This window comes from Leptidea sinapis, chromosome Z, assembly GCF_905404315.1.
Source record: "Leptidea sinapis chromosome Z, ilLepSina1.1, whole genome shotgun sequence".
NCBI classification, from domain to species: domain Eukaryota; kingdom Metazoa; phylum Arthropoda; class Insecta; order Lepidoptera; family Pieridae; genus Leptidea; species Leptidea sinapis.
Genome location: NC_066312.1, coordinates 21,033,059 through 21,048,226, shown reverse-complemented (window position 1 = coordinate 21,048,226; position 15,168 = coordinate 21,033,059). Strand labels below are relative to the sequence as shown.

Here is a 15,168-nt window from a genome sequence, read left to right as displayed (position 1 = left end):
TAAATACTAAATTGAGCTGAATGTTTGCAAAAAAGCGATTTATAGCAATTATACGAAAGTATTCTTTATTAACCATAAATTATATAAATAAATATACTTCTTGAATCATATACATTACCGAGGTATTACATGGAAAAATTGCCTAGGAATTGTAAAGAAAACCTAAATTGTACACATTGCCGGTAGCATATCCACTACATGTGATTTTAACATAAACTCGAAATAATATAATAAAGCAAAATTGATTCGAAATAAATTACCAATCACCTTACAATAAATTGTTTAATGTCTCGTATTTTGGCCATAACATAACACAAATGCTGATAAAATATATAATACTATCTATTATGCCAATAGAATACAGTGAAAGCATAAGTTCATAGGTGTGTGAATCACTTGTTTTATGAGTTCTATACATATATTTCCCCTAAGGTAGTACCAAAAGGACCCACGGTTCGAGCCGTAGTTCACCGTGTAGTGATTTGTGGATGTGTGTGTGTGCGTGCATGCGTGAGCGTGTGTGTGTATGTGTGTGTGTGTGGTTGAGTTTAACTCATTGCCCTTGCTTATTAATCTTAGTTTTTTCCAGTTCGTAGCCGCACATAGCCGTTTTGAGCGCTTCGCTTCCAACATTTGCTTCATATCAACAAACTAAATAAAACAATAGATTTTATCTCAAATTTATCAACAGTGCGAATACTATATAGTTACAACTAACAAAAAATAACTTAATATTTAAAATGTTCAATAACAATTATGAAAAATATTACTCATAATATACTCTTGATTTGGAAAAATAAATTAATGGATAAGACTCGGGTGAGAACTGTAATGCTAGAATAAAGTTTGCAAGAGATACACGCAAAATGTAATTAATATGTTTAATATAAATTCTTATATAATTTCAAAAGCACCAACAAATTTTAGAAGTCCCTATATGTTATATCTATGATTATTCAGGAAATATATAGCTAGCTTAAAATACTCCACAAAAATTTCAGCCGAAAGAAAAAGAAAATACCATACGGGGTTTTAATTGGAGACAGAGCTTCGCTGGAAATTCCTTTGACATTGTATAACACAGCCTTTATTAAGTAAAATAAACCGCGTTGTGGTCAACGAGGATAAGGAATACATAGAATATTTTGAGCTTTTTATGCCGTATAAAATTGAGATACTTTTGGTGTTGAGCCTGGCTTATGTTTCTTTAATAGAATGCATTATTTCAGGTATAGGATAGTCACCATACAATTAAAAAAAAACAGGAATGTATGTTACAAGAAGGATAGAATAGATAGCTTAATTTTTTTTAAGTGGCGCTCCTCCACTGTTCGATTTTCAAGGAACTTTCTTTAACGTACTACAAAGCTGTAGAAAGAGCTTCCTTGTGCGGTGTTTCCGGGACGATATAACATGGCTACTTTTATAAAAAGCGCCTACACCTTCCTTAAAGGCTGGCAACTTTCCTGTGATCCCTCTGGTATTGTATCCCACAGGTGACCCGTACGTTTGTTTGTCCTCCTTTTCCTTAAACAAATCTACTAGACAAATAATTAAAAAACGCTTTTTTTAAACCTATTACACTTCAATCTTATCTTAAGGTAATACAATACACCGAGACCGTCATAATGCAATGAGAATATCTATCAATAACAGGGCTTGACTTACTTCTCTAAGATGTCTCCATGAATTAGTTGGCAACGTTGAGAGGTTTTCGAACTTTGTAAAGGGGCTTGGCTGACATCATTTGGCACCCCAAGCAAAACAGACGCATTATCGTGTTTCGCCCTGCTAACCAATATATCTAGTGTTCAGCCAAAAGCACTAAATGGTTAATAAACAAGTAAACTAGGCCCATCTAACACTACTAACGGTATCCTCATCCTCACAGATTCACTTGTAGAAATAACATTCATTAAGAGCGTCAAGATGGTAGTCAGATAAAGTAAATTAGAAATAGTGAGTTAATTTATTTGGCGTTCTTTGTTTTCTGTGGAGGGTATTAAGCATTGCTACGGGTTAATATTAATTTACTCCTGTTTTCTTAGACTTATTACAGTCTAATGTTTAATACTTTTATTTATTTTTAATATGGATGCGAGCCAAATCTACTACTACGTACATAATTGCTCATTTGAATTCTGATAAAGTGGTAATAACTAATTAAAATAAAACACCCGGTAACAAAACACAAAAACTCTGTGTAATTAGATATAGGACAAATCACGTGAAGCTCCTGGTTTCAAAATCTTATTTAACGATTTTTGTAAAGTGTTAAACATATTGGCGCCGTGGATCTTGATAATGATGACACCTTTGGCGTAAATACGCGTACGAGCTAGGTCACGGATAAAGTATATAGGTCAATAGTCCAGCTGATTTTGGGAAGAGTAAAACATGAAATAGATCTTAGTGCTTGAAGAACTCTAAAGATTATGGTTGTGAAAAGTTTATTTTTGAAGCTTATTCCAGGATTGTTTTTCGGTTTGTGCATCCAATTCCTGGCTTTATGAAGTATTGAAGTGCACAAGGTAATATTTTATTGGTAAGGACGACTCACGTACAAGTTATATGGCAAACTCGCTCTGAACATCACAAATTATTAATAAGTAATGTCCCATGAGAAATAACGGCTAATATAAAATGTAGCCTTTTCTAAATTGCATTCCTGGCAATGTTCCAAGTTTTGTCGATGTTTGCTCGATGTGTAAACAAACGGACAAACTACGTTTGAGGATTTCAAACTTCTGAGGCCTTTCTAGGTCACAATAGAGTTATTGAGAAGTAAGTGAGCTCACAGTATGTATAAGTGTCATGATATCTAGTTTGTACTTAGCGTATTACAGAGTTTGTTTGTTTGATGTATCTATTTAGATAAAAATAGGGCAAATATTCTGTTTATTCTATTAAGTTGGCAGTGACAACACACAGTTTCATTTAAAATTGCCGTTTCATTGTTTCTTATTAGATTCAATATTTTCGTTTATTTATAATATTAATCTCATCACTTTAATTAAATCAGGGGAAAGTAGTGGCCTAGCAGTGAGAGGTGTTTCATAAAAAATTTCAATGATTCGTTTATTATTTATGCATATTTTCATATAGAGTTAGTTTATGGGTTAGAAGCTTAGAAGAGAGCTCAGTATTTCAGTGAAATACTTCTTTGATATCAGGTTACCAGTTGTAACTCTCATAGCTACCATAATTGAATATATTTTGCACCATATTTGTCCTATAAAATAAGAATTGTAGAATTACCAAATATGTATAAATTACACACACTCACGGATTGCTATATTAGATTTTACGATGAAACTAGTTCTATTGAAGGAAGGAGCTGTAGTAAGTATTAACCACAGTCACCAACTTACGACTTAGTTTGAGTCTATGTTTCCCTTAATTTAGTTAATGTTATTAGAGCGTCTATTTGAAACTACTTAACTTCATAGTTTTGACATCATAGTTGGTAATTAATAAACTTATTTAAGCTCACTATTATTTATATAATTTCTTCTTTTTAAGAACAGTCACCTATTTATATATATACTACACTTAACACATTTATTTAAATAATATTTATGCGTAAACAATTTATTTAATGAGACATACGATAACTATTAATTACTACATTTATAATATTTTTGGAAGTTTATTTAAAATGAATGTACTAAATGGAGTTTAACATTTTGGTGTTTTGAAGTAAGCGGATTGTAAATGCTAAAGCCTCCAAGGGTTTAAAGGACGAACCACATTACTTACTCAGGTACCTTCAAAAGGCCTCCTCGACTCTATATGTGAACGTGTATGTAGTACACATTGACTTTACAATTATAAATGTTTTACAAATACCATTAAATCATCAATTAATAATATAAAGTATACAAATATAAAGTATACAAGTAAATAAATGAATACAAATTATAAAGTATTGGAGTGAGAAGAAAAATCTAGTATCTAATTGTTTTTGCTTTGCTTAGCTTAAAATTTCTCGTAACTTAAACCTTAGATGCGCAAGTTTTCTTTAAATTCGAAAGACTGGGTAATAAATATTGTATGGTGGACATCATTGTGCCATAATCGCTGAATTGCCATTATTTATCTCATATTTTTCTTCCAACCGCCAGGTACAGTCAGGCTATGTTGTCTCGTAAATTATATCTTGAAGAGCAAGCACCATATTTGGAGAACTATATCTCAGCTGGAGAGCAGTTTCTTCAAATTAATACAAACCGAGAAAGAATTTTGCTCAAAGATAGCTTACGGTTTGTTCCTATTCAGACTCCCATGAGGTTTAATACATACATATAATCAAAACTTGTTCCCTTCTTTCCACTTGCTATGATCCCTACATACTTGTTTCGTCTAATTTCAATATTCCTTTCATATATGCTCTTCGGTTTAGGGTACTCTTGACCTGGTCTTTTTTCAAGACTTTTCACTTTTTTCGTCAATCATTCTTCTATAATTCTCTCTATATAGCCAAACCATCTCAGCATACCTTTCTCTATTTTTGTCAAAACATCTTCTTTCAGACCACAAAGTTTCCTTATCTCACTATTTCTTATCCTGTCACTCAGTTTAACTCCTATTATACTTCTCAACGCTCTCATCTCAACTGCATTTATTCTGCTTTTATGTTTCTTCTGCCATACCCAACTTTCACTTCAGTACATGAGTGTTGGAACCAACACCCCCTCATGAACAGCCAAACGAGCCTTGTTAGACACCTTCTGCCTGTTCATAAAGGAGTGCAAAGCTCTCTTCACCATGTTTCCTGGATTCACTCTTTCAATATCACTCTCAGATCTCTGAGTTTTAATACACATTATTATTTTTAATCGGCTTAACCAACACGTGTATATTTTGTAGGAGCTCTTAAAGGGTTTTCAGCTAAAGTTGAAAGCAATTGGTTGCATTTTAGTTTCGTTTCTTGTCTATTCTTTTCTATAGTTAATTAGTATTACAAATATATAATAATTAGTATCAAAATACTTATATTGCCGGTACAATCCTTATTACAATTTCTGTCTTTATAATACTATAATTTCTCTCCTCTTTTCTTCTCCATTTCTAAATGGACGACGTTTGCAAGTCATACAAAATTTTGCGATATGTTGAGAAAACTATCAATTTTTTGGTAATAAGCTTTGCTTTTATCCTTGACATTACATTATCAATCGATATTTCATACACTACACATTTGGTTATTACTCCTATGCTGTACCGAGCAGCCTATAACAATAGCATAAACACTAACGTAATGTCATAAGAATACTCAAGATTATTAATGTTCACTAGCTGACCCAACAGATGCTCTTCTGTTAAAAGAATGATGTAGTATTAGGAAATAATGTAGTCTAAAGCAATCGGAAATATGTAATCAATGTTAATGAGTTAAAAATTAAATAAAAATGTATTTCTGAATGGCTTTTATAATATGTAGTAATAAAATGATAAGGATTAATATAGTGGGTGTGTTATCAGCTCTTACATTACCGCGTCATTATTACCATAGATGGACAGATACCATTACAGACTTTTCTTTTGATGTATATAAGAAACACAATTCCAGCGTACATTATTTTGTTAAATCTCTGTTTTTCTAGTAAGGCCTACCTTACTGTGGATCTAACTAGTCATAGTTGAGCTTTGGAATATAAAAAGATTGCTTACCGTAGGTATGTAGTATCTAGCGTAAGGAAAATTTTCATGAGTGGGTGTTAAATAGAAGTTTGGTTATATAACAGACCAAATAAAAATAAATTAACTTTTACACTAGTGCTATATTTATTTAGGTTTATAACGCGGTAGGCACTGCCTAAATACCTATATGATATGCACGCCTCTGCTCCCAGGCAGCTTATTTTTTCAAAAAATCTTAACAAGGGATATACTTAAACGTTCCTCGTTGACGAAAACATCATGAAAATCGGTGCAGTAGTTATTGAGTTTATTGCAAACAGACAGACAGTCGCGGCAACAGGACTTTATTTATTATTTGTAGTGATGTTGTTAATCAGCTTGGTATTTCATATATTACCCTATTGAAGATTCCATCTTTCACAAATGGTAATTGATTAAAAGGAAAAGATGTAATCAATAGTTTTGTCTTTTTTTCACAAAATATTATTTTCATTGATACTAATATCTTATCTAAATCAAGTGGCTTGAGGCTTCTGTGCTCGAGTGTAATCACTGAAAACTAACTTCATTAAAAATTTCTAAGCCAGTTCTGTAATAATAGCAAAATAGAAAAACTTGTTCGAAACGTCGAGATACAGCTAAGAATTCATTGTAAAGCTAAATAAAAGTTTATTTTAAAACAAAGATTGTCGTGATCAGAACTGCTTTGAGTCTCTAGATTTAATGATCAATTACGAACTGTATTTTATTTATTTTCTCTTTTCACATGTTTATTTCGCAGCTACTGTAAATAGTTGCCTTTATATCTGTTACTATATAACAATAAATGAATTATGATACGAAGATGACACCTAGAATGTAGGAAATGAATGAATTCTTAATTTTATTAAGATTACAACAACTATTATAAACATTGATTCCACTTGGCTTGTGTTGGTTGTTATTGTAACTTTAGGCTGCAATATTTATTACAGAGTTCTTTAATTATAACATATTCGGTATCTGGTGTGAAGTACGATTCATTCAAGAACTTTTACACTTTTAATAATAATATTATTGCCACACTCTTAAGCTAAGTACTGTAGGTACAATAGAAAAATATACATACTTAAATACATGTCAAAAGTCATGTAAAATCATGACTCGGAAAAACATTAATATTCATTATACAAGCACCTTTGGGGATTCGAACCCGGGACCCCTAGCTCTATGGACAGTATTGATATTGCAATAATATTATAGGATAAGTTACGAATTATATTTGTATTACCCGTTTTTTAGATATTAACCGCCTTTTCTGTTAATTTAATCTACTTATTTTCTTTCACATTTTAAAACCAACCATTTATAAACCTCTACATTTAAGTCTACAATGAAAAAAATTTTATTTATTTCCGTTGTTACGGGTAAAAAATAAAATAATAATATTAAATAATATTTGACCTTTAGGACTAGAATATATATTAAGTCACTTAATACATTATTTAGTTGTAAAATACTTATGTGCTTTTCATCTTATCCCTTTGTGCACAACATGCAAGTGTGTTAATAACGCACTTGTATGCGTTAATCACGCCGCATAAATCATATAAAAGTTTTCCCTCAAAGTAGCATTGATTAATATTTAAAAAATTATAAAGATAATTAGGTATATTTTTGTATTAAGCTACATATAATTCATTTCTATTTTTGTAATTTGTACTATCTATTATATTAAATTATGTGCTTAAAACTCAATATTTTCACTTCTGAAAAGTGCTATCATGTCTCAGAAATCTTAAGTGTGTAACTAAATTAAAATGATCAAATCATTTATTAAAATCGCTCAAGGCTTAGGTATATATATATATATACAGTTAGAATCAATATAAATCCACATTACAAATCGAAATATAAGAAAAGTAACTATGATATCTAACTTTTAAGTATGACGAAGTTGGTACTATTATTTTGATATGAAGTTTTCATAAATCAATGTTCTTTTCCACGATCGGGATTGTTAGCTCTCGTGAGATAGTGTTGAGTTGGCGCTCAGTTCCCATTCCTTGTATAAACTTCTTTGATTTTGTTTGCTAGCAGTAAGATCAATTAAATATTGAAATGTCTGCATCTTTTAAAGAAGATTTTTAGCTGCTGTTAATTTTGTACCTACATGGAAATTCTAAAATAAATTATTTAACATGATAACTCTTGTTAACAGCGATAAATAAATAGAGTAGACTCATTAGCTCATTCTTATTTTAATGTGATTAATATTTAATTGTTAGAACCACAACCTGAGAATTGTACAAGACATACCAAAATTTCGGTCGATGCGTCACTCGGAACGTTAGCATAGTTGATAAGTGCACTCAGGCGGAACCTGAGAGACGCGGGTTTGAGTACCGCATCATCCGTGCATTTTGGTACTCATTAAATTTTATATAGAATTCTAGAAGTAAGGGATACGACTTAGAAATAACATACTAAAAATGTATAAGTGCAAGAGTGTGTATTTCGTGGGTTGAGTTCTACCAACATTTACAACGGCTAGTTACAAATACGCAATATCGCCAAAATTTTTGAATTATTCCCAATGTTATAGTTGTTATAGTTGTAGTATTACGAGTACTATCAATTGGCTTATGCTCTAACTATTTAACAAGCAAAGTTGATTGCTGACAAAATTGGAATTAGTACAGTTTCCAATAGACACCTATGGAATGAAGTTTAAACACCTATGTATTAAGGGTTTTTATTATTTCAAAGGTTACCATTATTTTTTTATTAATAATAACTGTAAATTTGAATTATAAGAATTTATAAGTTGATTATATTTCAAATTGATGGAAAAAATTTAAAAAAACTATTCGATACTACGACTTCTATTTATCCATCTATTAGGCAGTTGAATGTGAACTAAATGATTAAATTGGTCCACCAATAAATTGCCTCCAAAATCGAAGACTAACAAACTGTAATCGAGAAGTACTCGATGGTAATATCCAAGCGTTATAGCGTATAATATAATAAATGAAATATATAATATTCCATAAACGAATCTGGGATTAAGGATTTCTTTTTTTAAATATTTCTAATGTTTCGTTGATGTTTGATGATCATTCTGATCATTAGCGATTAAAATATTCCCAATCTTATCTTATTTAAGAAACATTATGACAAGAATGTTTTTAAAATTATTATTAACATTCTTGGAAATTGTTTCAGCTTTAAGAAGATGCCTGCTTTGCTGTAAACCTACAGCACCGGACACGAAACACTTCAAAAAGGCCGCGGTAACTGTACGGGAATGAGGTAATGTAAAATATTATATTTTTACTTCTAACAAATTATGACTTTTTTGATTAGTGTAGCGGCAACTTGGGAAACGTGATCTTGTTTTTAAAACTATTTGTTGAACTGGCTCTCTCTTCTCTCGTTCTCTTCTATTTCATTCATCGATTTTTTGACCGAAATACCTGCTAGCGCTTGGGTTACCAGTGAAGCGAGAAGATGGTATTTTGTACATTCTTCTCGCCTCTGGGCCCCACGGGCCAGGTGTCTTGACACCAAATGGCACAAAGGTGTAAGACTCACTAGTTACATATTTTAATAAATGTAAGTTGTAATTCAGTATAAAGTACACTTTTGCAATACATTCCGACGTGTCATATGCCTGTCATTTCATTACGAACAGGAATTATAAATTCGCATAATCGTATATGGGGAATATTGTGATGCCTATAACACTGGTGTTTGACAGTAATTACCTACTGATTACCAGTTACCAGTCAGACTTTATCGAAATTAATATTATGTTGATGAAAACGGCGTTTGTACTTTATTTGTTTTTAGGAGAAAGAAATAATAAAACTCTGACATTGTATAGAACTTCTATAATCCTTACGTTAACAGGGAAGAAACCTACACATGTTTATGTCTGTGTGGCATTCATCAATTTGCAAACGATAGTTTTTGGTGATTTATGAAGTCTCTATCTAGACGTCACATCACTATAACATCTCTTTCTTCGCTCGCTGGGATTATACAAAATCAAGTGTAATGTCTATCTATATCTGTCTATCCATTCAGTTAAATTTGTAAGTGTACAGTCCATAGTTTTCATATTCCTTTCCTCTGATATAAATAGGACTATCATAGTCGGCTCATTGTTTGCCTGTTGAAGATAGCTAAATATTGGTGTCAGCGTTTCAAATAGCAAATAATGTTTTATGCTGATTGGTGTTGTTTTAACGTAACCTGGCAAACATTACTATATAGGTATAATTAATTATCCCTTTGCACGTCGTGACTAGTCATATTAAGTCATTTCATTCGTTGCCCGTATTTAATTAACTAGAGTTCCTCCAACGACGGTCTGATAATAACTTGAATTCCTGCCGCCGAATACCACCTTCGCACGACACGCCACAAATTAGGATATCATCCCCACCATCTGGATGTGTGGCGGTCCTCCACAGTGCGGTTTTCAAGGAGCTTTCTTTCTCGTACTACTAAGCTGTGGAATGAGCTTCCTTGTGCGGTGTTTCCGGGACGATACAACATGTGAACCTTCAAAAAAAGCGCGTACACCTTCCTTAAAGGCCGGCAACGCTCTTGTGATTCCTCTGGTGTTGCAAGAGAATGTGGGTGGTGGTGATCACTTAACACCAGGTGACCCGTTACGTACGCTCGTTTGTCCTCCTATTCCATAAAAAAAAAGAAATGGAATAAATATAAAATGAAGGTCTCGAGTTCTGAATGTATTTTCATTGCGGTTAAAATTACACACAATCACACAATAAGTCACTATGGATGGCCCTAAAATAATCCGTGCATTTTGTAGTGTAATTTATCGTCTCATAATTATTTTCGGTTGCGTGATAGAAGGTATATATACCTAGAAAACTGTGAACTAATCCGTTCTGTAGTTTGTTGCCACGTAAACTAAATATAAAGTAAAATATAACTCACACAATTCAATGGTCTCCTTTTGTCTATGGAAAGTTCATCGATGTAATCTTATATTGAATATTCACAAAACTAAGTAGTATATTATAATCATTAATAGGCATATCTTATAATATCCTTCACAAGGTAACCAATCGGTGTTCAAGTGTCCCGAAAAGTTTTGAGTGGATATTAAAACAGATTATATCCGATATATAACTTCAGGGCTGCCTACCGTATAAACGATAACTCGTCCCATGATTGAATAATTGTAAATATGTTATTTTATGAATAATATAATGACTTAAATACAAAAGAAAACAAAATTAAATTAACTAAGACGATAAGATTTAATTACATTTTAAAACCGTAAGAATATTGCAACAGTTAAAATACAGCCTGCATTATATTTATCTATAATATTTAATGAATAGGTTTTAAATTATTCTTTTCTAGATTTGTAAATAAGTTTAAATAATCATAAATAGCTAATAGTTTATAACAAAGGAATAATATGCAGAAATTTCGTATATATTCTTTTATATCTAAGGCGTCATAAAATGTTATATGTATATTATTCATTATAATACATAACGTAACTCTCTCTCTTTCTTCAGTAACATATCTCCACTTCCGTTCGTCTCGCACAATCACACTTTTCGTAACGTTCTCGTCACGTGTTCGCCAGTTTACTCCCCCAAGTCAATACATAGAGAAGTATTTCTTCAAAAATAAAATACACTTGATTTTAAAAGTACTGCAGTAGTTTGAAAGGATGTCAGCAGTCAGAGTTTCAGACAACACAAACAACATTACATAATATCACAGTATCACGAAAACGGTGGAGTATTTATTGTACAGAACTTGACATTGTTCGAAATTACTTGTGTTGTTTTTGTAAGCGAACGAGTCACGAAAAATATATATACTGTGGAAATGCTCGGGTAATAAGTAGAATATTCAGACTGACAAAACGGAAATTTTGCTAAAATGAGCTATATCCAGATACAACTGCATTTGTTTTTGAATATATTATAATATTTATTGGAATTTTGGCTGTACTATTACAATATTGGCACCTTTTTCTACTAACAAACACTAATTGTTTTTCGAGTAGATGACAGCAAACTCTAATTGAGTACGCAGCACAAAATTTTTAATTTTATTATATAAGGGGCAGTATAATGAGTAATTAATTGAAATTAAACAAAATGTCAGAATATATCCCTCAAGCGCCGATTGGTTAAAACGCGGGCAGCACGTTGATAAATAATACGAGCTTTGGCCCGAAAGTTTTGTTGTTGTTTGCCTCGGTCCTTGACACCTGTGCAAATTTTCGAGTAAAATAGACGCGTCAAATTGGATAAAAATTGCGTTATAAAATATATATGTTTTTAATTTATTTGGTTCTCGAACACGAACATTATAACAAATTCTATCTCAATGGACAGATTGCCTCGTGAAAACAATGTATAAAAATAAAGAAACGTGCGGTTGTTGCCTACATAGTAAAATAAAGAAACTACAAATATATTATGGTTTAAAAAGTTGAAAATCATTTTTAATTACCGGTACATCGTTCTTTAGCATATAATAATACTTAACGAATATTAGTTAATGATAATTTAACAGATTGTTTGTCTGTAAAGTCGGTCCACGGCGGTAATTTTACGTGGTAACTTTAATTGAAAATTATTCTTATTATCGATAAATTAATATTTATTTGCATTCGGTAATTCAAAAAATTTTTTTTGAATTACCGAACCCCACCTTAGGCCGACCATGCCTCTCTATCGTTTGTTACACTCTCTCGCTTGCACGCTCGGCTCAAGCGGAACGTGACAATAAGTCATGCTTTTTCGTTCCGGCAGCCGGCGTTTATCATCGGCGCTATTAGGTGAAAAAACACACATGACTTCATACAATTATAGAACGATTTCTACATGTTACATTAATTAGTTATTTTTTAGCAGCATTCAATACAATTCCGTACAAACATGTTCATGTATAATGTAACATAGTGTTTATATGTTACAAGCACACAAATTATTTTATTTATTTAAATAGATGGAAGAGCTACCAATACGTGAACCCCACGCTAGCCTGTTAATTTTAATTTTCAAATAATGCGAAAAGCTTTTGAAGATAAAATAATAAATGCATATTTATCAACCCTAACTACTCAATAAATTCAATCCAATACGAGTCTTTGATCTTCTAGGTTAAGAAATTTCAAGTGGATTCAAACGAATATAATTTCTATTTCGTTATAGCTACAGTACAACTGTACAATTATAGTCGGAGCGTAATTCTAGATCCTTGGCTTGAATTGTGGTTACCAGTTCAATCGTTATATATATTGTGGTAAGTTAGTGACTGTATTACTAAAGTAGTATTGCTTAACGACATATTTTTGCGTAATATACATTAAATATATACAATCAGAAACTCAAATGAAAAAAATAAATTTAAAAAGTACATCGTTGGTAATTGTGAGTATTAGGTTTGTGTTGGTAATTGTATTTATACCTTAACTTATATTTATGTAATAGAGGATAATAGGTGCATATTGGTTATAATACATACAAACATATTAAATACCTATCTTCCAAAGAGATAGACACATATTATGAACCCCCATCTGTCTTGGGCCTAATACTTAACTAGCATCAAACTTTTTACACATTCTCCTTTGTTCTTGGTCGTCTTAACCTAGCCGATGAGGGTACTTCTTAATTGTCCATTCTTATTACTTCTATACACATTAAAAAACTGTTAGGCCAATCTTAATTCATTCATCCTTTCAAAGTGATTTAACTACTTTTAATGATTTCGACATATTTACTACTTACATAAAATACTTTTGAAAGAATTAAAACTTGTGTAATTATATAACTAATGTAATTTATAATAAATATAGTATTAATAATTACCTTAAATATTGCTGTCATCTCTGGTCTGGCGCACCCTAGTATTAGCGCGAACCATTAGATCGCATGCAACGCAGAGCTGCTCGAATTGTCGGGGACCCAGTACTCTATGAACGGCTAGATCACTTAGAATAGTATGTCTTCTACCGCATTTATCACAGTGATTATTCCGATGAGGTGTTTCACCTGATTCCTACCGCTAAACTCACTTTAACGCGTCATTAGAAGTTATTATTCTCTTTCTAATAATTGCTCATTACCTTATTTCACTATAATATTGTGTGTTATATATTGTTGTCTGGAATCATAGCTTTGGGTTAAAAAATCGTGTAACGGACAAAGTTCAATAAACGCAAGTGAAATAAAATAAACTTACTGATATCATAGAAAATACGTTATAAGTATACGAATGTTTTCAATAAGGAAAAATTATGTTTTTCTAAAGCCAGGCATTTAAAAACTACAATTGTATTATTCCAACGTCTTCTCAAATATATTATTTTCGTTGCGTATCTTTTGTTCGTTTCTCTCAGCTTTGAATGCCAGTGAAATAAGAAAATAAAAGCAAAGTGGTCGTTCCAAAACTATTCTCTGTTGTATTTAGCGTAGACTGCAAAAATATTCGTATACAAGGTAATTTTGACTTCATTTTAAAATTATTTGTTGGTAATGTAACAGAATATATTTCAATCACGATGACATGAAAACGAAAGGTCTTGAAACGTCGGGTTAACTAAAATAAAAATATAACTTTTACGCAAACATCTAATGCAAAACCGTTACAATTACACGCGTTTTATTCCTTTAAAAGTGTTTTATTACATTACTTTTAATTGAATTCTATTCGTCTTTTGATGTTAAAAATATATTAAGCTATTACATCTTTTTTTAAATAAATAATAATATAATTATATATTAAAGTATAGATTTATTATTATAATAAACCACTATACTTCTGGACTCCTAAATTAATTACTCTTTCTAGTGCGTCTTGCTATTAACAGAATTTTGTTATAGTTATTTAAACTACAATTTATTTTATTTTATATAAGTCGTATATATACATTTTTTCCTATCGTGGATATATGGCCAAAAATAATTGCGTTCCTTGATAAGTGTGCAAATATTCAAGGTAATCGGACATCTCAGAGTTGATGAGAATAATTTTCTAGATTAACATACGCACAGGTGAGGCATATGATTAAAAAAATTAGGCGAATACTTAATTATAGCCACACCCGAGAGTTGAAGTTGTTAGCTTAGTTTGTAGGAGCGCTTGGAGGTAAGTCGAGAGGCCGGGTAACGGGTTCGAATCCCACATTGTCCATAAAAAAAAATTTACAAATTAAATTTATAACGTTATTGTTCCGAGAACAAAATTTATAAAACATAAGCAAGGATTTATATTCTGTGATAAACGATTACGGCACAACGTTGGCTCTCGAGATATTTTTTATACATATTTTTATCATTAGCAACCTCACTTCGCCCGGGTTTTATTTGAAAGATAAAAACGTTAATCCTTAAGGTAGACCTTGAAGCAAGGATTTCTTAGAACAAAAGGAAAATTTCTTCCGTTAGTTTATTTGTAAGTTTTATTTGTATTATTCATTCACATTTTTGTAGTTCCTCCGGTGTTGCAAGAGGACCAGGGGAACCGTGATCA

The 15,168-nt window shown here is 31.6% G+C and overlaps 1 protein-coding gene across 3 annotated transcripts in view; it reads left to right on the top strand.

Moving 5' to 3' along the window:
- Window positions 1-15,168, top strand: part of LOC126978689 (leucine-rich repeat-containing protein 4B-like) — a 96,891-nt gene that overhangs the window by 43,210 nt on the left and 38,513 nt on the right. For all 3 annotated transcript variants that reach the window (XM_050827695.1, XM_050827694.1, XM_050827693.1), the window contains one exon: window positions 8,851-8,937. In XM_050827695.1, the coding sequence (XP_050683652.1) occupies window positions 8,933-8,937 (5 nt within the window). In that variant the 5' untranslated portion in view covers window positions 8,851-8,932. The remainder of the gene's footprint in view (window positions 1-8,850; window positions 8,938-15,168) is intronic.